The sequence below is a fragment of the Diceros bicornis genome, chromosome 9 (genome assembly GCF_020826845.1).
Source record: "Diceros bicornis minor isolate mBicDic1 chromosome 9, mDicBic1.mat.cur, whole genome shotgun sequence".
NCBI classification, from domain to species: domain Eukaryota; kingdom Metazoa; phylum Chordata; class Mammalia; order Perissodactyla; family Rhinocerotidae; genus Diceros; species Diceros bicornis.
Window position 1 is genome coordinate 34,285,866 of NC_080748.1, and position 21,649 is coordinate 34,307,514.

Genomic DNA, 21,649 nt, shown 5'->3' on the forward strand with positions numbered 1-21,649 from the left:
TCTGAAGCTCTCCACAGAGTAGAAAAACAAGAGAAAGAACTGAAAACTTCAAACGTTTGCTTAGTTCTATTTTCTCTCCTTCCACTCAATTAAACCACCATCTACAGCGTGACTCTGGAGGAGATCATTCCTTTGCAAGCCCAAGATAGCCCAGCCTTTTGTAAGAATGCCCTGTCCTGAGTATATGAAAGCAAAGACAGTAGCTTTTAAGGTTCAGTAAACTGTTCTTATTTTAGCCTCAGAAAGCTCATGAAGGAAAAAAAAATCTATGAAGAAAAGGGCAATGCAAGAAACAGAACCCTGAAAGGGAGAGAGGGCCATAATGTCTAGGGAATCTGAGGAACCATGCTGGGAGGGAACTAGACTGGCCAAAGTTTGCCTGAAAATGGAAAGCCATTCCTCTCCCCACTGGAACACCAGCTGCCCAGCATTCTCCCCCTTTGACCCGACTATTGTGCATTTCTCTTTGAGATGTCAATCAGTGGGAAAGGGGAGTTGTTATTTTTATAAAATTCAGTTTGCTGGTCAGTCTTCAGCCACGCAGTTTTCCTATATCTTAAAGGTAACCATAGAATAGAATGTTTTAAAACCCTCATCTCTGATTCAAAGTAATTTTTCCTCTCGATTTACAATGTTTTGTCAGGAAAACCACTTAATCAGTTTAGCTGTAAAACACAGTTCAATGTTAACACTGTCAGTAAAAAACTTTCATGCCCTGATTGTGTCCTTACTTTATTGGCCACGGCATCGGCTACCACAGCATTTTCCAACGTTTTTTCATGTGCCTTCTCTACTTTGGCAACGAAGTCCTTTACAGTTTCACATAGTATCCTTTGAGGAAAAGAAATGGTGCAATCCAGTAAACTCAGGCTGATTTGCTTTGATTTATAAACATATTAAAAATAAGCACAATTAGGCAAATAGTCAATATAGTGAGATCATTTGTTATATAAACCCATAGTTTTATCTGCTGTGTACCACGTGCTAGATAAGTTCAAGACATTCTAAGTGATAAATGGATATATGAATAAGCTTGCTTCACATAATTTAAAGTAATTTTATACCTAGGAGTGGAACTGCTGAGTTCTGTGGTAATTCTGTGTTTAATAGTCTGAGGAACTGCTTGACTGTTTTCTGAAGCAGCTGCAGCATTTTACATTCCCACCAGAAGTGTATGAGAGTTTTCCATATCATCATCATTTGTTGTGATCTGGTTTTTGATTCTAGCCATCCTAGAGGAGGTGAAGTGCTGTCTAAGTGTGGTTTTGATTTGCATTTCTCTGATGACTAAAAATGTTGAGCATCTCTTCATGTTCTAATTGGCCATTTGTATATCTCCCTTTGAGAAATGACTATGTATACAAATATTGAATCACTATGATGATACACATGAAACTAACAGGATATTGTATGTCAATTATACTTCAATAATAAAAAAAAAAGAGTCAGATCAGAGGTTATTCCGGGTATGAGTAAAAATTTCTAAATTTACTTCAGATTAACCTGGAAGGAATTCCCAACGTCCACTGACAAAGATTTGGATGATAGAGTTGGATGATGAGAAAAATAAACAAAGAAGAAATCCAATATTAATTCATCCATTCATTCAATAAATATTTATTATTGCCTACTACCTGAGGCAGACAGCATCTTTGTCTCATGGAGGTTACATTCTAGGGCAGCAGACAGTGAACAAATAAATACATAAGCTCATGGCAAGGTAAAGTCCTGTTAGAGAAATAAGCAAGGAGCCAGAGATAAGCAAGGCAAGAAGTATATTTTAGATAAAGTGGAAATAACTTCTCTGAAGAACTAACATTCAGACTAAGCTCAAATTAACTTAAAAATACATTGTATTACTAGTACAAAGTTATTACATATTCTCCTCTCTTTTTCCTCTTCAACCTCTTTATGGAAAATCCCCCAGAATTTCAATCTGGGGTTGTAAAGGCAGGGCAGCTGGGCAGGGCTGGGAGCACAGATGAGGGACAAGAGGGGACCAGGGTTGGAATGGAATCTACTTAAAGGCAACTGAGCTAGTGGGGAGAAATCCACAGCTCAGGCTAAGAGCAGAGCCTAGACAAGGAGGCAGGCCAAGGTCAAAGAAAACATCTGAAATGTAATTGGGGAAACATGAGGTGGTGATACCATGATTTAATATAGCACTCTGTAGTTTATAAGGTCTATATTTATTTTATTGCTCAACTTAGTTCTCCTAACAGTTCCATGAGGGAGCAAAGACAGGCATTCTTTCCATTCTTACACTTGATAAAACAGACGTAGGTCACAAAGGCAGCGAATGGCTGTCTCAGCTAGGACCCAGATTTACTCCTGCTTAGCGCAACACTGTGACTTACTCCAGTGGTTTCCAAGCTGTTCTGCAGAAATACTTCAAGAATTCCACAAATGCTGATTGAAATTTCATTTAGAAATATAGGATATAATTTGTTAAATGCTCAAATAACCATTAGAGATATTTGAGACAAATAAGGTTAGCTTTTACTTTAGAATTCACTATTTTTTGTCTAAATCTTGGACTATATTCGATGTAGTTTCCAGTTATTTCTGCATTTTATTTTGATTACATGGTTGTAAATAAACAGTCTTCAATTAAATAAAAACGGTATGCTATTTTAACACTATCACTGTCATCTATAACCTCACTGCTTAATTTTTCTCATAAGTGACTAATAATTTAATCCTATCCAATTTATTAATGCCAACAAAATAGAATTTTAATTTTTTTAATATTGGGATTTTGTATAAGATTTTATTTGGAAAAAGACAATGTTATAAGTCAATTATATCTCAATTAAAAAATAAAAAATATACATATACAAAATGTATAGGAGGCAGTAATGAAACACATCAAACATACAAAGGCCAATATTAAGGCTTTGCTAACATCTAAACCATGAAAGGTAGCCAGATAAAATATTTACTTAACTTTATTAAAGAATAATTCTTTTATAACTTGTTATACCTTAAAAAAGGTTCCATTTCAACTTTCCATCTTTTCTAGCAATGTCCTCTAAAATGTCCCATAAAGAAGCATTTGATTCATAGGGCAGGGTCAGCAAAAGCAAATGTCTTCCTTGTAGAAGTAACTTAGGAAGTACCTAATGAAGTAACTTTGGTATATGAATTTGGCCTGAGATGAGAAAGATAATAGGGAATGCTGAGGCCTGGGACAAACTGGAAATTTGTACATTTTGTACATCACTGTCCATCAAAGAGTGTCTGTAGCCCACTTCTGCCTGGGTAACCAGTATACTACCCTTACCTTAAGATGTTCAACTCTTTTCCTATTGCTCAGTCTTGTTTCCTATACCTAGGGGTTATGGCATCAAAAGCAATTGTCACTACATTTGTACTTTTGTCATAAGGAAATCTGTTTGTAATGATTAATCCTGTCTTTCCTTGACTTCCTTGCAAATTAAGTATGTAATACTTTATGCATTTTTCCTCCGTCTCTTCCCCATTCCCTCCCTTTCTTTCCTTCTTCCCCTTCTTTTTTTCCTCTCTTTCCACATAATAGTAATATTTCCTTGCTAATCCAGAATCCTAAAGCATTCTTTTACTTTTGCTTATCAGTTGAAAATTTCAGTTGGTTTCACTCCTTCCTCTACCTGACATTCCAGTTCTCACGACATCAGTATAGGATGCTTCAAAACTGCATTCTAAATTCCAGCCAGGCAACATTTGGGATGATAAAATCAAGTAGCTTTGGCTCCATGCACAGAATCAACTTAACTAAAATCTGATAACTTTGAATTAAAATATAATTATGCAATTTAAACATAAAATGAGAAATGTCATTTTGAAAAGCCTCATTATTACTTTCCCTTTCTCAATGTAAACAGTTCCTAAACAGTAGTGTTTATGGAAACAGTGAATTATAATGAAATATATTTTCCATATTATAATTAATCATAAATACTTCTTTATATAGGAACTTAGATTAACTTCTTATTAAAAACACTTATTGCATCTTTTTGACAAAAATATTACAAATTAAGCATCAAAAAATGCCCTTTAGAAATGCAAATCAAAACAACACTAAGATATCACCTCATGCCCGTTAGAATGGCTATAATCACCAAGACAAAAAACAACAAATGTTGGAGAGGATGTGGAGAAACAGGAACCCTCATACACAGCTGGTGGGAATGCAAACTGGTGCAGCCTCTATGGAAAACGGTATGGAGATTCCTCAAAGAATTAAAAATAGAGATGCCCTATGATCCAGCCATCCCACTACTGGGAATCTATCCAACGAACTTGAAATCAACAATCCAAAGAGGCTTATGCACCCCTATGTTCACTGCAGCATCATTCACCATAGCCAAGAAGTGGAAGCAACCTAAGTGTCCCTCGACTGATCAAGAAAATGTGGTATATATATACAATGCAATACTACTTAGCCATAAAAAAAGACAAAATCGTCCCATTTGCAACAACATGGATGGGCCTGGAGGGTATTATGTTGAGTGAAGTTAGCCAGAAGGAGAAGGACAAACACTGTATGATCTCACTCATATGTGGAATATAAACCAACACATGGACAGAGAAAACTGTATTGTGGTTACCAGGGGCAATGGGGGTGGGGGGTGGGCACAAGGGTGATGGACAAACAAAAATGTACAACCCAAAATTTCACAATGTTAAAAACTATTAAAACATCAATTTAAAAAATGCCCTTTAAATATACTCCACTGCAAATAAGACGCTACAGTGATTTTTAAAAAATCAACAGAAATTTAGTATATCTAATTCTGTAAGCTACTTCACAAATATTTTTTGGGAAAAAGTCACAAAGAAATGACATAAATGGTAGGAACCAGCTTTCCTTTCATTTTCACCATGTAACTATTTTGTGACTTCAACTCCATAACTCACTTGGCAGATGATATGACCACTGCATGTTCATCAGAATTGAGGATTTTAGTAAGATGAGTTGCAACTGAGTCTTCATAAATTGTCATCTGAAAAAAGAAAAAACCTACACTGTATTATTGTTGCTGGCATTTATACAACTCAGTTATTACTGCTGCAAAAACGAGACCATTCATGACACATGTGACACAGGGCAATGGCTATCATGAAATATATAAAAGAGTCATTATACAAAATAGATAAATATTTCCTTTCTGTGCAAAACTTTTATTTTATTTATTTATTTATTTATTTATTTAATTTTATTTATTTTCTCCCCCAAAGCCCCAGTAGATAGTTGTATGTCATAGGTGCACATCCTTCTAGTTGCTGTATGTGGGACGCTGCCTCAGCATGGCCGGAGAAGCGGTGCCTCGGTGCGTGCTCGGGATCCGAACCCTGGCCGCCAGTAGTGGAGCACGCGCACTTAACCGCTAAGCCATGGCGCCGGCCCTGTGCAAAACTTTTAGTTTCTGGAATTCTTTAATTTATATTTTTAGAACAAGCCATAAACAAAATTTTAGAAGCATTTTTAAATGTCATATAGCTGAATATATAAAAAACTCCTACAAGTCAGTACAAAAAAAGTCAAATGACCTAATAAAAAAATGGGCAAACGACCAGAAGTTTAAAAGAGGAAGATATCAAATGGCTCATAAGCAGATGAAAAGGTATTCCACCTCATTAGGCAAATGCAAACTAAAGCCACAATGCAACACCACTACATACCTGACAGAATAGTTAAAATGAAAGCAACAATAATAACTGGAAAATGCCAAGTATTGGCAAAGTTGTGGAACAACAGAACTCTCACACACTGCTTGATGGGAGAGCAAGTTGACATAAACACCCTAGAAAACTGTTGGGTAGTATCTATTAAAGCAGAACATAAGCCTAACACCTACCATAGGACGCAGCAATTCAACTTTCACATATATGCCCAGAAGAAATGTAGATGTGCCTTCACCAAAAGACATGTACTAGGATTCACAGCAACATTCATTCAATAGTAGGATAGATAACAATTTTAGTATATTTGTGCAATGGAATACTATAGGGCAATGAGAATGCATGCTTTACAACTATGCCACAATATAGATGAATCTCACAAATATAATGGTGAGTGAAAGAATTCAGAAACAAAAAGAGTACATACAAAATGATTCTATTTTATAAAGTACAAAAACCAACAGAACTAATCTATGCTGTTAGAAATCAGGATAGTGATTATTAGGGTGGGAGGTGGGAGATGATGAATGAAATGGGGCCTGAGGAGGGCTTGTGGGGTACTAGGAATGCTGCCTTGTGACCTGGGTGTTGATTAAGTGGGTTCATTTAGTTTGCAGAAACTTACCAAGCTGTACATTTCTAACATGTACAATTTCTGTATGTGTAGTTCAAAAAGAAGTTTTTTAAATGCTAAATGCACATCATACAATCAGGTAAATAAATATTTCTCTCAAATAATGAAATAAAATGCTAAAGGAGTCCTATATCCCCTTTTCTATTTGACTCAAAATTTAACATTCTGTTGAAAGAACACATCTTCCTAATATGTAAAAATGTGCACAATATTTAAACAGCCTCACAGTCAAAGCTTTCCAGCAAATGTTTGCCTCAAATATATTCCATGTCACACAAAACCATCTGCTCTATTCAAGCTGGCCTCCTATGTTCTTCTGCCTGGCTCAGATATCCTTTCATTGCTTTTTACCAATCAGCATTGGTTTATCCAGACTTAAATGAGGATTCAGTTATACTCCCTCCCCACCCCCTAGTAAAGACTTCCTGACTAGCCTCCTCCCAAAGGGATCTCATTCCTGATTTACATCCAGTTCCACCATTGGCTAATCAGTATGTTACTCCTCTAAAATTCTATCTTCCTTCCTTCAAAGGCAGACCACATATGGAAAAGAAATTTTACATGAAAGAAAGGAGAGGTGGGGAGGAACCTCGAAGTTTCACACAATATTGTATTGACTCACAAAGTCCACTTTATTGATGTCCTGGTCTAAACATTAAAAACTGCATCTTTACAGTTAAGATCAGAAAAATGAAAATACATCTTTTAAAAAAGTGAAGAAAGGAAAAATTTTTCAAAAAGATTCGCTTTATTTCTCTTCCCTACAGGGTAAACTGTCATAAAGCCTAAGAAAATAGGGGAAAATATTTTAAACTATCTTTAATTCCATTTGAATTTACACTTAAAAATCCAAGTTTTTGTCCATTAAAAATAACCAAAGGCAAAGAATACAACCTCTTCCAGAGGAAAATGAAATAACTTCTATGCCCAAGGATAAAATTATTGATGTCATTTATTAACTTATCATGTAGTCACTTAGCAGAGTCAGGAAGGTAAGGTAATTATAATAGTTAACATTTTTTATTGTGTACCAGACACTGTGATTAAGTACTATGGATATATTTAACCCATTAATTATCCTGTTTTACAGCCAAAGAACCAGGGGCTCAGGTGAGTTGAGTGATTTGTCTAAGACCCACAGCTAACAAGGAGCGGACAAGTTAGAGGGCCAGGTCTGAGGACTCTGGGGCTTTCCTGCCACACTGCCTCCCTCAAGCAAGTCTTGGTTTTTCCTTAGCTGTATTTGTCAAATATAAATTTGGTCATTTCTCAAGTGTATCACCGTAACAGCCCCCTAGTTGGGCTTCCTATGTCTCTCCTGCCCCATTTCAAATGATTCTCCACTTCACAAACTGATTTTTTCCTAAAACACTAATCTCATCATGCCACATCCCTGCTCAACATGTCTGAGTAGATCCCTCCTACTTTCCAGAAAATGTCAAAACTCTTCAGCTAACACACAAGACTTTCCATAATTCCAAGACTCTTCATGATCCGAGCCCTCCTTTCCTCCCCTCTGTCATGTCTTTTGAGGCTCTTCCCTTGCATGACATGTTCTAACTCTATGGAATTACCTGTAGTACCCCAAATGTACCAAGGTCCTTATTATCAAGCTCTATGTAATGCTCTTTTTCAACTGGCTAATTCCTACTTCTCTTCCTTGTGCTGAAAATCCAGTTTGGGAACAACATCCTCTGTGAAGACTTCACTGAACTTGCCAGGCTGAGAATTCTCTCTTCTGTGTGACAACTACACCCTGTAAATACCTTTAACATTGCTGCTCATTTCCTTGTCTGTCCTTCCCACTAGGCCAGAGATTCCCAAACTTTCTGGGCTCATGGCATCCTTACTGTCTTAATAGTTTCATCACAGTGCCCCTAGGCCAAAAGAAATACCTAACAGTAGTTAAGTCCAAACAACTTAATAAGTATTTATGTCCTAACAACTTAATAACCATTTGAAGAAATAATATAAATTAAAAGAAAAAATATCTTATTTCATTCTTAAATAACCAGTTGTGAGCCTGTGGGCACCGTATACATCTCAAAACTGGGAGTCAGATTGGACAATGACACCCTCATTTCCTATGCCACACTGATTTTTGCATGGTGTTTGCTTTTTATCACAGCAGCTGCTGAAAACCCAGCTTCACAAAGATAGGATGTCATTAAAAGGAAGGTAGTGCAACCTAATGTTTAAACTGCAAACTTTCTCAAGCTAGTAGTTTGTGCGGTGTTCAATAGATGTTGGGTATTACCATGTTTTCTTTGAAATTTAAAAATATCCCATGGTAGCCCTCTGAGCTCACTGGTGCCCTGAGGCGCCCTGGCACAGAGCTTGGAAACCACTACTCTAAGCGGCCTAAATCTAGAGGGTAAGTCTTCTATTTTCAGTCCCAGGTACTGATAAGCACTTAATATTGTTAAATGAATGAAAGAATAAAGCTTCAACTTCTTAGCGTGCTATTACCAAGCAACTAGAAAACAGACGGAATTGAAAGGAGAGAGATTTTATTATTCTATAAGAGTAAATTTAAAAATACACTAGTAGGAAAAATTTTGTTTCTGGAGATTTGAGGCCATTCTCTTCTGTGTTTTCAGGGAGTTGATTGGGGTGCAGCAGCTCACATCCTCTCTGATTATCTTAGCATTAATAAAGAAGCATCTGTTGATTTACTAGACTAGTATGATTGGGGTATGATACAGAAGAGAAATATGACCCTTGCATCAAAAAGCTTATAATTCAACTGAAAAGCAGGAGGAATCTGGCTTCCAAGCAACAGACAAGGCAAGAGGGCTTTGATGCTAAGATGCCCACTGTTACAAAGAGTTTGGTATTTAGATCAAAAATTAACAATAAGAATTTTTTATTAACTGTCTGCCTTGTGCCATAGTGCCAGAGGACAACATAATGGTGAATGAATAATACACACTGCCTGATCTTTACAGTATGATAGTACCAAGATAATGGAAGGTAAAGAGAGCTATGGAACTACTACGGAAGGACACCGTACTAGGACTTGGGAGATGAGAGATGGCTGCCTGGAGCAAGTGATACCCAAGCTGAGACCTGAGGTAGGAACGGGGGTGACCCAAGCATGATGCCAACGGAGGGATACACATTCATTCACAAAGGCCTAGAGGAGAGGAGAATATAATGGCATGGGGATTTTATACTAATTGTAAACAAGAAATTTTCTAATATTGACTATTAAACAATAGAATCATTGTCACTGGAGGAAATCATGGAATCACTATTTTCACAGCAAAAAAATATATATGAGCAAACAGAATTACTTAATTACAGATACAGCGAATTGATCAAGAAACTGTCACAATTCCTTAAGCTCTATAATTCTACAATGACAGCAGAATGCTAATAGTTAATAATTAGAAAGATCAATCACATTTTGTGTCCTTTTAAGGAAAACTGAAAAAACAATACTAATAATTTCACAATCGTGCATAAGGGAATCCAAAATGAATACTTTACTTAAAAAAATATAAGCTGGAAAATTAGGTTGAGCCTAAGAAGGAAGTTGTAGCGTACTTTTACTGTAGTTTTCAAGGCAAAAAAGTCACACATGGTGACTGATCAGAATGATGCATCATCCATTTAACCTGTAATCTTAAGGCACGCTATCCCTCTGTTAAGAAAATAAGTTTTAATAAGAAATCAAAATAAATGAAGTTTCATTCAAAAACCTTTTGTGCTAAAAAAAATAAGTTCCTTTCATGTAGTTACAATTGTACCTCATATTTAGTGACTATAAATGTGATAAAAGTAAATTGTCTATCTTTAATGTATATGCTAGGAAACGGACATCTCTGAAGTAAATAGAGCAAAAGAATTCCCCCTTTTGTCTTCTTGGAAAGAGAATTAATAACATTTACAAAAATACTACTAAGAAAAAAGATTGGTTTCTGTAAAAACATGTATTTTGTTTATAGTGAATAAAATATCATAAATAAAAATGCTGCTGGAAATAAAGTGCAAATATACTAATTTTTCATAGGCCCATGAAGGTAAGTTACTATAAATGGGATTTTTATTTTCTTTTTCATATATTTTTGTATTTTCCAAATATTTTTGCTACTTTTATATCAGGAAAAGCTTTTGAAGATACAATTAGCTTCTTTAAGGAACGGCCCCATGTTTCTAGTTATTATTCCTTTCTTTAGTTTTGACATCATAGTTTTCTTAATGACAAAACAAAAACTTCAATTGTAAAATAAACAAATGAATTTTCCTAGAGGGAAAAATAAGCTGTCATGGATCAAATGGGCTTAAGGAGTCAGAATAATCCTTTGAAAATTAGGCTCTGTTTTAAATCTCCAGTGCTTTGAGGTTTAATCAGAATACTGAATCTTTAAAAATGTCTAAAAACTGTAGTTATTAACGGTCTGAAGCAGCGATGGAATGAAGTGAGCTGTCTTTCTTCCTTAGTTTTATCTTGATCAGCAGCTTAACCTGCAGACCTGTTGTGATGCATCCTCAACAGAGCAAGAAGAGAGAAAGTATATAATATTCTGGCCATGAGTACTGGTGTGTTTGGAGATTGTTTAAGGGAGTGGGTCTAACCCCTAACAGGTGCTCATGGATGAAGCAGAAGATGAGTAAAAGCTAACAGGAAACTGTCATCAGCTGGCCTTCCCTGGAGCCCTGTTGGTAAAAGGAAGCAGGCGGGTGGAATATTCAAGAACTATCAGGGGTGGGAGAAGGGGAATTTGCATGTCTGGTGCTTTCCACTCATCCATTACCTCATTTATCCCTCACAACATTGTAGCCTCACTCTGAGGATGAAGTAACATGCCCACAAAGGCAAGTGATGTGGCTAAGTTCACACTCCCCAGTGTGGGTGGAGGACTCTAACCTAGATTGGAAGGATTCTTTCCGCTGGAAGAGGACTAGAAGTCAGTGAGACCATACCCCAAATAATAAGACATAAAATTAAGTAAATATGCTACTGATTCTTGTAAGTTTTCTTATTTGTTCAAGATATTCACCCCCATTTTCAAATGATAAACAGGTAAAGGGTTAAAGTCTTACATAAAATTCTTCAGATGCTTCCGCAGGTTCTGGAAGTAGAGAAGCCTTTGGTGGCAATTTGAGTTCGTAGGTCATTATACTCCACCTGAAGGGAGAAAAATCTTTGGTCTAAAATTCCTTAAAAATTTAATAAACTGACTTTGTTCTCACCTCATATACATACATATGCACATATATTCATGAACTATGATGATTTATTATATCTAAAACAACCAAAAATGGGGAAAGAGATGGAATTCTGGTAATCTCATAAAATGTTCAATTCATAATTTATGATTTCCATATCTTACCATTTCTCTGGTTAGCAACTTCTAAACTTTTTAAGGCCACGACCCACAGTAAGAAATGTACGTATGCAACACCACTTCCCTTCTTCACTAGGTGCAACGCATTCTGACTTTTCTATTCTTTTCTATTTCACTTTTTAAATAATGCTCACTGCAATTTACTGACTAGATTATACAAATTACTAATGGTTCACAACCCAAAGTTCTAAAACATTGTCCTACGTTAAATAAATGCATACTATCTATGAAAAAGAAATCATTCTCCATGTAACAACCAGTCTTGCCAAGTCAGCTTATACACACTTGAAATGAAAATCAGCTAAATATCCCTTCTAAATTAAGAAAGAAGGCATGGGATTGAGAGGAAAGTACTAACAGAAATAATACTTAATTGAAGCACATTTATTTCAATCAGCTGTAAATATTAATTTCAAACCAAACATTGAATCATTTGGTGTTAGAGAAAAGGAATCAACTCCAGATAAATCCAGTCTTCTATCTAAAATAATAATTTCAAAATTTGGAAAGAACAATTGGGTAGAGACTTTATTGTTGTCAGTAACAGGATGTGAAATAAAGATTTTACGACGACACAAAGCATAATAAAAGCAGTACCGTAACACATGAATTTTAAGAAAAGCATATCACAGCTGAAGCCAGTGAAAGAACCTAGAGGAAAATCCCAAGATTAGCATCAGTATTTAAACAGAGCCTAGTGTATCATTCAGACTAATAAGAATAAGTCTTTGCATAAAAATCCAAATTCCCAGAAAATCCCCCAACAGACATAGGTTATATGTTAGGATGTATAAACTGAATAGTTACTTATAGCTACTATTCAACTCGTGACTTGAATATACTATAAAGAAACATATATTTGTGAACAAAAAGCCATTCATTCATTCATTCATCCACCCCATGCAACCGATATTTATTGAACATCTCAAAGTGACAGACAGTATTCCAGCGTCTGGAAATACAATGTTGAATAAGACTTCCCTAATGAAGCTTATATTCTAGTGCAGAAAACAGATATGTTACAAGCAACAAACAAAATAATTAAACTTTGTAAGTATCCAAAAAGGGAAAATCACAATTGAAAACATGAAAGTCAACTTCCTTATAGTTGGAAATACTTCTGTGGTCAAAGGACAGTTAAAGAAATGGGAAAGAAATCCACCCAAATAAATCTCTTAAGTTCCTTGCACCTTCCATGCTGTACCTCCTCCCTTGATAGAAAATGGTTGGAGCTGAAGAAACAGGAGAAAGTGGCAGCACGGAGTCAGGAGAGGCTGCATATTGGTACCAGCTAAGCAGAGTTGGGGGCCAGAAGGTAAGGTGAACCATCTGGTGCATACATGCATTAAAAGAGGAGAGAGTGCAACGTTGAAGAAAGACCCTGGGAACTAAGTCTGGATTCTAGTTTAGAATGCCAGTTCCACAACTTATTCTCTATGTGACACTGATAATATAAAAACCTCCCGAGTCTTTTTACCTGTAAGATGGAGATTATAATGTTAGCTATCTTTAGGTGTGTAGTGATGATTAAATGAGATGATAGTTTATTAAGTAAACCAACTAGAAGTGACAGACAGACAAAAAATATTAGTCCTTCTTACACTGTCTCCACAAGCTTCAATTTTCATCTTTGTCAGTCATAATAATGCTTTTCTTAGCCACCCCACAGTGTTGTTTTGAGAATCAAATTAATTAATATATATGAAGAAAGCTTCTATAATTTGGAATATTAAACAGTGATTTTTCACCTGCTCTCTACAAACAGTATTCTTAAATTAGTAAGGAAAACACAGGAACAAAATATTCTTATGTTTCTAATAACGGTCCTAGGTTTTTTAACCCCCTTTGATTTGTTTTTTCTTCTTGTGTTTTGCAGGTCTGTATCAAGGAATTTCACCATGGGGCGCTGTTTCTCTGCTAATCACCTGAAGTTAATTTTTATAACACACAAGGGAAAAGCACACACCCAGGGCAGAGGAAATGCCTAGCAGCATTTCCTACAATGCAATGACAGAGTGGTATTTAAATTTGCAACAAAAAGCCATTTAAAATACCCTGTGTGGTTTAGTAACAGAGTCTGGGAAATCACCTACAGGCTCTTTTAAAGACTGGAGACTGAATCCACTTTATGCACCCAAACTATTGGGGTACCCCTCTCATGAATAGTTTTGGATAAACATAGACAAATGTTCTACAGCCCAGCTCGCTTGTAAAATATTCTCTCAGCAAAAGAATCAACCATTACAACATTACCTTATGGCAGGCAAGGTTACAATTAACCAGGTTATAGCTCATCTTCGAGTAATTACATTTTAGATTGGTGGCTCCCTGATGAGATTTTGTTATTTTCGGGAAGAGTTCCACAGATGGCTAATCCTATCAAAGTTGTTTTGATTCACGCCAGCTCAAGTTTATAATGATATTTTGACATTTGTCTTCTACGTATTGGGGGAAGGGGGCATCTACTGCTTACTGAATCCTGTTGTTCCCTATACCCAAATTCTAAACATCTCCTCCGAAATACTCAGGGTGCACACCTTGTGATTGCTTTTTTATACATGGGGCACTTAGAGAGAAAGCAGTTAACAGATGTGATCAAGGATACCACAAACACAGTGACAGTTCCTTCACGTGAAGCTGTCTTCCCAATGCCTATAGTCACGAGCCACACAACATTTGGGTCAATGATGAACTGCATATACAACGGTGGTCCAGTGAGATTAGTAACACCTAGCCTAGGTGTGTAGTAGGCTATACCATGTAGGTTTGTGTAAACACAGTCTATGATGCTCACACAACAAAGAAATCACCTAACACTGCATTTCTCAGAATGTATCCCTGTCATTAAGCAACACATGACTGTACTTCCCTGTCCCTGGGAAAGGATTATGTTTTTTAAAAGCATTTTAGCATTGAATCTTTGTTGATTAAATTTATTCTTACTATGTATAATTAAGAAGAAATATTCTAACAAATCTAAAGTTTATCTGTCTTTCTTAGCTTTAACAAGACCACAGATGGGACCATACCTATTATACTCATAAATAGCACCCCCCCCCAAATTAACTCTTTAAGCTTTCTGACCTGAACAGCAATTAAAAGTTATTGGTATCAACATAGGCTGCTATCTTTAAAATAATGGGTTCATTAGGCTAGTTTTCTCAGGTTTTGTTACAATTCATTCATTCAGTCAAAAAATATATATTTATTGAGTGTCTACTCTATCTATGTCAGGCTGTGCTCCAGACCTCAAGGGTGAAAGAATCAATGAGGCCAAGAAGTCTCTGCCCACGTGGAGGTTATAGTCAGTAAAATTTAAACTGTCAAAAAATGATTTCAGTATGCCATTTTCAATCTAGTTTTAGAAGAGAGTTCCCTTTACCTGTCCAACATTTTGGTACTGGCTCGTTCCAGCTTCTCTAGTATCTGAGGAAGTTGAGTGTCGTCATCGTATGAACCTCCCCAGCCAAGAACCCGGGCAAGGTCATTTCCTGTACCCAAAGGCAATACTCCCAGCTGACACTGAAAGACACACAAGAGGGAGACCTCACACAAGCTGAGAAATAGAGACTATTACATTTCTGCCCTTCTCTGGTCAGCAGGTTAGTGTACTTTCATGTTAATTAGCAATGAAAAGAATTAGTACTTGCCTGTTTATTCAAGTTGAGCTTATCAATTTCTGACAAAACCCAACCTACACTTCCATCTCCTCCACACACAAGAATCCGGAAATTGTCAAACTTCTGGAATAATCTTAAACTGAAAGTAAAAAGTATTTTATTTTAATATAAATAAATAAAAAATCACTTTCCTCGATTCTTTGTTATTCTGTATTTATTGGTATTCATGTTCAGATTAAATATAAGAACTCTTACATATTAAGTACACTATAAAAATCAATTTGAGTGCAATTTTTAACCCAAGAAAATTTCTGAATCATGAAGAGGAAAGAGGATTCTAAGTAGAAATGGAGATAAAATTAGAAGGAAAGGGAAGTGAGAAATGAGAAAACAAAAAAAGCAGCAGAACCAGGAAAGAGAATGAAAGGTAAGTGATACAGAATGGCAAAAGCAGTGATTTTTCTCTCTCCATTACAAGGATATGTTATCTCCTTGAGAATAGCATGTTACAAACCAGGGCAATCTAGGACATGATGCCATTGAGTGGCACCTGAGGTAGTTCCTAAAGAGACCCACCAAACCTGGCCAGTGTATCACTTTTAGTACTCCCGGCTGCCTTTTCTCCTCCTCTTCCCCTATTCTCAGGTCAATGTTTTTATTTCTATCACCCCTCATCTCAACTTTTGACACATCCACCTCCTGAATGTACCTTTGTACACCTCAAGTATTGCGGAACATCTGAAAAATATGTTATAGAGACAATCTCAAGAAGTTTCACAAAGGGAGTTCCTTGGAATCTTAGAGAGGGGTGGGAAAAATAAATGTCAAGAATATAAGATATTGGAACTATGAAGGATTAAAAAGGATGTGCTAGAAAGAGAGACAAAGCTAACCAGCAATGGAAGAGAGAAAGGTGAGAAGACAGGCTAGATGAGGAAGTGCCAGGACCCACACAGGGGAAAGGAGGGGATGTGCAAGTAGATAAGGAAGGAGGCAGGTACAAACGAAGACGATCAACACCCACATGACCAAAAGGGTCATGGGGCTTCGCAAGAAAAAGGCAATGGAAACAAGAAGGAAGATCCCGAAGGGACAAAAGTGAAAAGAGGCACAAAGAGAGACTGAGGAGAGAAACAGAGAAGAGAGGAAAGTGTTAAATTATAAAACACAACAGGCCTCTTCAGGCACGGGTATCTAAAATCCCCATTTCTACCTCTGTGTTCATACCTTAAGGTGACAGTGGAACCCAAGAGAAAAGCTGAGTTGGCATAAGCAAAGGTATAGAGATTGCAAGCCCCTGGTTCAGATGACACAACAACCCCTCTTCAACAGAAATCATATGCATACACTACAAATGCATTAAAAGTGCTTCAAGGTATATTTCCCTCATTAAAAATATTTTTTTCAGATTTTAAGTTATATGACATTCCAGAAAGCTGTAACAAACAATCAACAAAAGTATTTTTTGTCATTTGTGTGAACTGAGTGAAATCCTTGAGGAACTGTCCTTGAGACCCATGATAGCATCTGTGTTTTGGTTAAATAATTGATTATTTGTATTATATAAAAATTCATATTAGCCTTCCATGCAAATCATTGTCTAAAGTCATTTTGTATTTTTATATTTACAAAAGTTGATCTTCCTTAGAGCTAAGCAAACTATTAGTATTATTTCATGTAGGATATATTCTAAAATACCTTCTAAACAATTTTGGAATTTTTTGGACATAAGTAAGTTACATAAATATCAAAGAGGTTGTGTTAAAATTTATAATTAGAGCTTTAAAAAAGGGAGGAGTGGGAAGACCAACGCAGAGATGTCTAGACGAATCTACAATTTTCATGAACTGAAAAGCCAAACGTATTTCATGCTCAGTGCTACATTTCATTCAAACAAGATTTATCAATAATCAATTACCCTAAATGAGGCCCTCCATTCATTAAATCAAACACCTGAGCCGGATTTAGCAACTGTTTAAATCGTCGAAGGAACTTTACTCCCTGATTATCTCCACTCTTAGAATTGACAAAAACCAACAGAGGACTAACACAGAATGAAAATGTTGCTCTACAGAAACCTGTAAAAAAAAACACAGTGCAAGGTTAATACATACAGCTCTCTCTCTCTTAAACTATTAACAAAATTTCAGAGAAAAGAAGATAAATTCATAAAAATAAAGAACCCTGTTCATTACTTTTAACAGTAAGTTATAATTTAGCCCCAAAATGGAGATAGGCCTATTATTTACATACTAAGAATATAGAACTTGTCTTTTTAATTATGCTTTATAATGAAAAATCATACCAAAGATGGTAAAAGTATTAATCATAGATAATTTGAGATATACTACCTGCCTTAACAACACTTAATTATAAGAAAAACCAATCACAGCCTATAAATTCTCATTTGTCAAAGGATTCATATGTTCATATTCAGTATTATAAAATATATTAACTGCTTCTTGATGAGGCCTGAGAAAATATTTTACAATTTATAAGAAACAACAGAACCTTGGTATATCAGGGCTTGGGGGGGAGGTGCTTTTAATACCATAGGTTAAAAAAATCACATCTTTTGAGGCTTATATCCTTATATCTATGATATCTATTGGCATAATTTATATAAAAAGTTTGACAAGCATAAGGCACTTTACCAATGCAAAACTTTAACAGCATATGGGAAAAGCCTTTTGTAAGCCTTTTGTAATATGGTTTGCTTGGAAGGAAGTTATTAGCGTGCTATTCCAAAACCACTGTTGCAAATAGGTTTATCAGCACGTACGACTAAATTGTAAGATTCTGGAAAAAGTGAATAAATTTATAGTAATATAAATTCCTGCAATTTGTGAAAATATAGGAGAACAGATTGCTAAATAAGAGCTATGAAAATGGGTGGTTTCAATTATGGAGGAAAAGAAAACACTTGCAAAAAATTAGCCTTTCAAATTGCATTTCGGTACAGAATAATGATCTTATTTGCTGAAATGTAAAATCTAAAAGTTTTATACACAGAAATTTTACCAACGTGTTAATAGCTATGTTAAACTTTAATTTTAACATGTTTTTTTAAAATTAAATATACTCTTCAGCAATTTAAAAGGAATTATTATATAAAAACTGACAAGAATAACCAGCTACAATTCTATTTACCCTAGGAAAATGAATGTACATATCAACATTCAATATACCAGGAATATACATACTTACACTACTGCTACATACCCTCAGAATCAGTGCTGTTTAGTGCAATTGGAGGTATGACAGACACTTTACATTGGCCAAGTGGACATATAGGGTGGTATAAATCTTTGCAGGCAGTATGTACCTAATAACAAACAAATAAACTTTCAAGAATCATAAAAATAAATCAATGTTTTCTTATGTTATAAATTAAATCTAAGGAACTCATAAGTGAAAATCAACTGCATCACAAAATGTTTGGTAATTCATAAATTACTTTAATGGCACACCATTTATACTTCTAAGGAATGGGCTAATCATTTTAGAGGTGGGAATTTGATTTGGTCTGTGCAGCCTATTTTCATGATTGTCTCAGGCAAGTAGTACAGAGTCAATAAATGCCTGGTGAAGCCAAGGAGAGAGGAAGAGAAGAGAAAGGAGTGCAGAGGAAGGGAGGGAAAAAGGGAGGAAGGGGGGCAGTAAGGGAGAGAGAGGAAGGGAGTGAAGCTAACTAGTATGTGTCAATATCATTTTTCATTAAAAAAAAAACGGATGTCTACCTTATAAAATTCTTATAGAATTTAATGAAAATAAATAAAATCTGTAATGTGTCTGCTCTTTCTGATATAGTGATCCTATAACTTTCTATTCACACCTCGTTTATAACATTTTCATGTTATTATAGTTAAAGTACATCCGTGACTATTTTCTCAGCTAGACTTCTGGCTCTGTAAGGAAAAGAAAAAGGTCCTAGCATTGTACACTCAACTTGGAAAGCGATATACATCACAGACACTCAGTAAATGTGTTAACTCTGTAGAAACAAACAGTTTCAAGGTCATCCAAGATACTATTGAGAACAAAAGCAGGGCTAACTTATTAAGTAGGACCCACGCAATCCAGAACACTTGATGTACTTACCTAGAGAGTCTTTAAAGGTGTTAAGCAATAAAAGCAGATGCTTCATAAAGCACTTATTTAACATGGCATTATTTCATTAGTTCTTTTGTAAAACTGGATATTAATTAAACACATATTTATAAAAACTTTTGAGAAAATAATTGAAATGTAATAGTGATTCTTGTTCTGCTGATGACCTAGTTTTGGACAGTTTCCTATTGTGATTTATAATAATTAACAATCCAAGTAGATTTTAGAAAAATGAGCAGGCACAGTTTTAAAAGGAATTTAAAAATGTATGAGAATCACAGAGGTGCCAGCCCCACAGTATGGTGGTTAAGTTCAGCACCCTCTGCTTCGGCAGCCCAGCTTTGCAGGTTCAGATCCTGGGCACAGACCTACACCACTCATCAACCATGCTGTGGCGGCGACCCACACACAAAATAGAGGAAGACTGGCAGAGATGTTAGCTCAGGGCAAATCTTCCTCAAGCAAAAAGAGGAAAACTGGCAACAGATGTTAGCTCAGGGCAAATCTTCCTCAAAAAAAAAAAAAAAAAATATGAGAATCATAGAGCAAAATGGAAAAATATTTATAACAATGTTAAATGAGAAAAGCAGAACAGAAAATTGCATCTTCACTACTTTTATGGAAAAGGCAAAAGTATATCCAGAGATTGCAACACAGCTGGAAAAATTAGGAGTTGACTCATTAGGATGGTGGAACTATGGTTTTGTCTTGTTTTGTTTTTAACCTGACGACTATGTTTAGACACTAGGTATTCTGCTGTTTAAGACTCATATTTTAAAGGCAAAATAATATGTGAACAGACAAATGATAGTGTACAGGAAATACAAGACAAAGAGTTTGTAACAAGGTGACAGTGGCCCAGAAACCCACACGGCAAAACGACACGGGACAGGGCAGGAATGATTTCACAATTAAGGTGATATTTAAGTTTGTCAGGAAGAAAAGAGGGAAAGGACATCCTAGAATGCCTCCTTCTAAAATCTGTAATAATACTTCTATTTGTGAAATTTTTTAAAGGTGGGGGGTGAGTAGAGTGAACAAGTACAAAACCTAATAACACCTACTGTTAAAGTTAGTAAAGTTTAAAAACCACTGACTAAATACAAGTAGAGACCTACATATTGCAGGTAAAGGCAGCTTATACAAAAGCTTTCTAAAATAATTCATCACTCACAGGATCTGCTTTCTTGTTAAAAAGTTACAACAGCTGAAGTTGTAGAAGTAGAGAAATAGGCTTCGGTAAATGTACAGACTAATAAAAATAGCAGTCAGTGCCTACATCAGTGGTTGTCCCCCCCAAAAATAAATCTTAGATGGGATGAAGATTTAAAATTTTGTTTACGGGAGCACTTATTTATTTATTTATTTAAATTTTATCTTACCGGCCTTTCAGGAGCACTCATTTAAAATAAGGAATGGAATAGAAAAAAACAAGAGGCAGCAGTTATTGTCATGAAAAATAAAATAAAATAAAGAACGCCATGGGAGGGTTTTAGGCGTTAGGGTTGTACCAAAATGCCAAAGAGAGATTTCTAATATAGCGTATATATTATATTAAATGGGATAAGAGAAATAAAAAGTAACACCTATGGCTAATAAAAGAGGCAACTGATGAAGAATAACAGAAGCATGAGGACAAAGAACCATGTCCGACTTAAAAATGAAGAGGAAACACAGATTACCTATCAGGTCTGACTACAAAACTGTAGGACTTATTTTCCTCTGTGGCCGATGGAATAGGTCTCACTGATTAGGAAGTCGACACGTCATACTCACACCTCTTACATTGGCTGACTTACACCATTTGCATTAAAAGCAATGGTTTGTCCACCTTTTTGGGGATGGGAGGCTGACTTCCAAGACTCAAAACAAAACCAAGCAAATCAGCTCCAATGCAAGGCAATCACCATCATACTTGGACAGCATGGCCCAGGGCTAAGACAAGCACTCACAGCTGTTGCCTCCTCATTCCCTCATCCTTTAGCTCCTCTCCACCGGCTGAGTGGCCTGAATTCATCCTCTGAGTTCCTGCTCTGACTGCCCTCGTGCAGCCCGGAGGCCCAGGCCTCACGCAGTCTGGCATAGACAGGACCGTTCCTGCCACTGGCTCCACATTATGCTGTGTGTGCTTCTCACTGCTTTCTTGCACATGCAAGGAAGTTTTAAAATATTTATTTATTTTTATAACATAAATGTATATAATTTAAATTATATCAGTGCATGGCCTACTGAACTCGGCATTCTGTCTGTCAGAGCACATACACAGG

The 21,649-nt window shown here is 36.0% G+C and overlaps 1 protein-coding gene across 5 annotated transcripts in view; it reads right to left on the reverse strand.

Moving 5' to 3' along the window:
- DGKH (diacylglycerol kinase eta) overlaps nt 1-21,649 on the reverse strand; it is a 180,377-nt gene that overhangs the window by 47,989 nt on the left and 110,739 nt on the right. For all 5 annotated transcript variants that reach the window (XM_058548239.1, XM_058548238.1, XM_058548236.1 and 2 more), the window contains 7 exons: nt 18,495-18,597; nt 17,191-17,350; nt 15,303-15,411; nt 15,035-15,174; nt 11,348-11,432; nt 4,900-4,985; nt 732-831 (listed from right to left, as the gene is read on the reverse strand). In XM_058548239.1, coding sequence (XP_058404222.1) covers nt 732-831; nt 4,900-4,985; nt 11,348-11,432; nt 15,035-15,174; nt 15,303-15,411; nt 17,191-17,350; nt 18,495-18,597 — 783 coding nt within the window. The remainder of the gene's footprint in view (nt 1-731; nt 832-4,899; nt 4,986-11,347; nt 11,433-15,034; nt 15,175-15,302; nt 15,412-17,190; nt 17,351-18,494; nt 18,598-21,649) is intronic.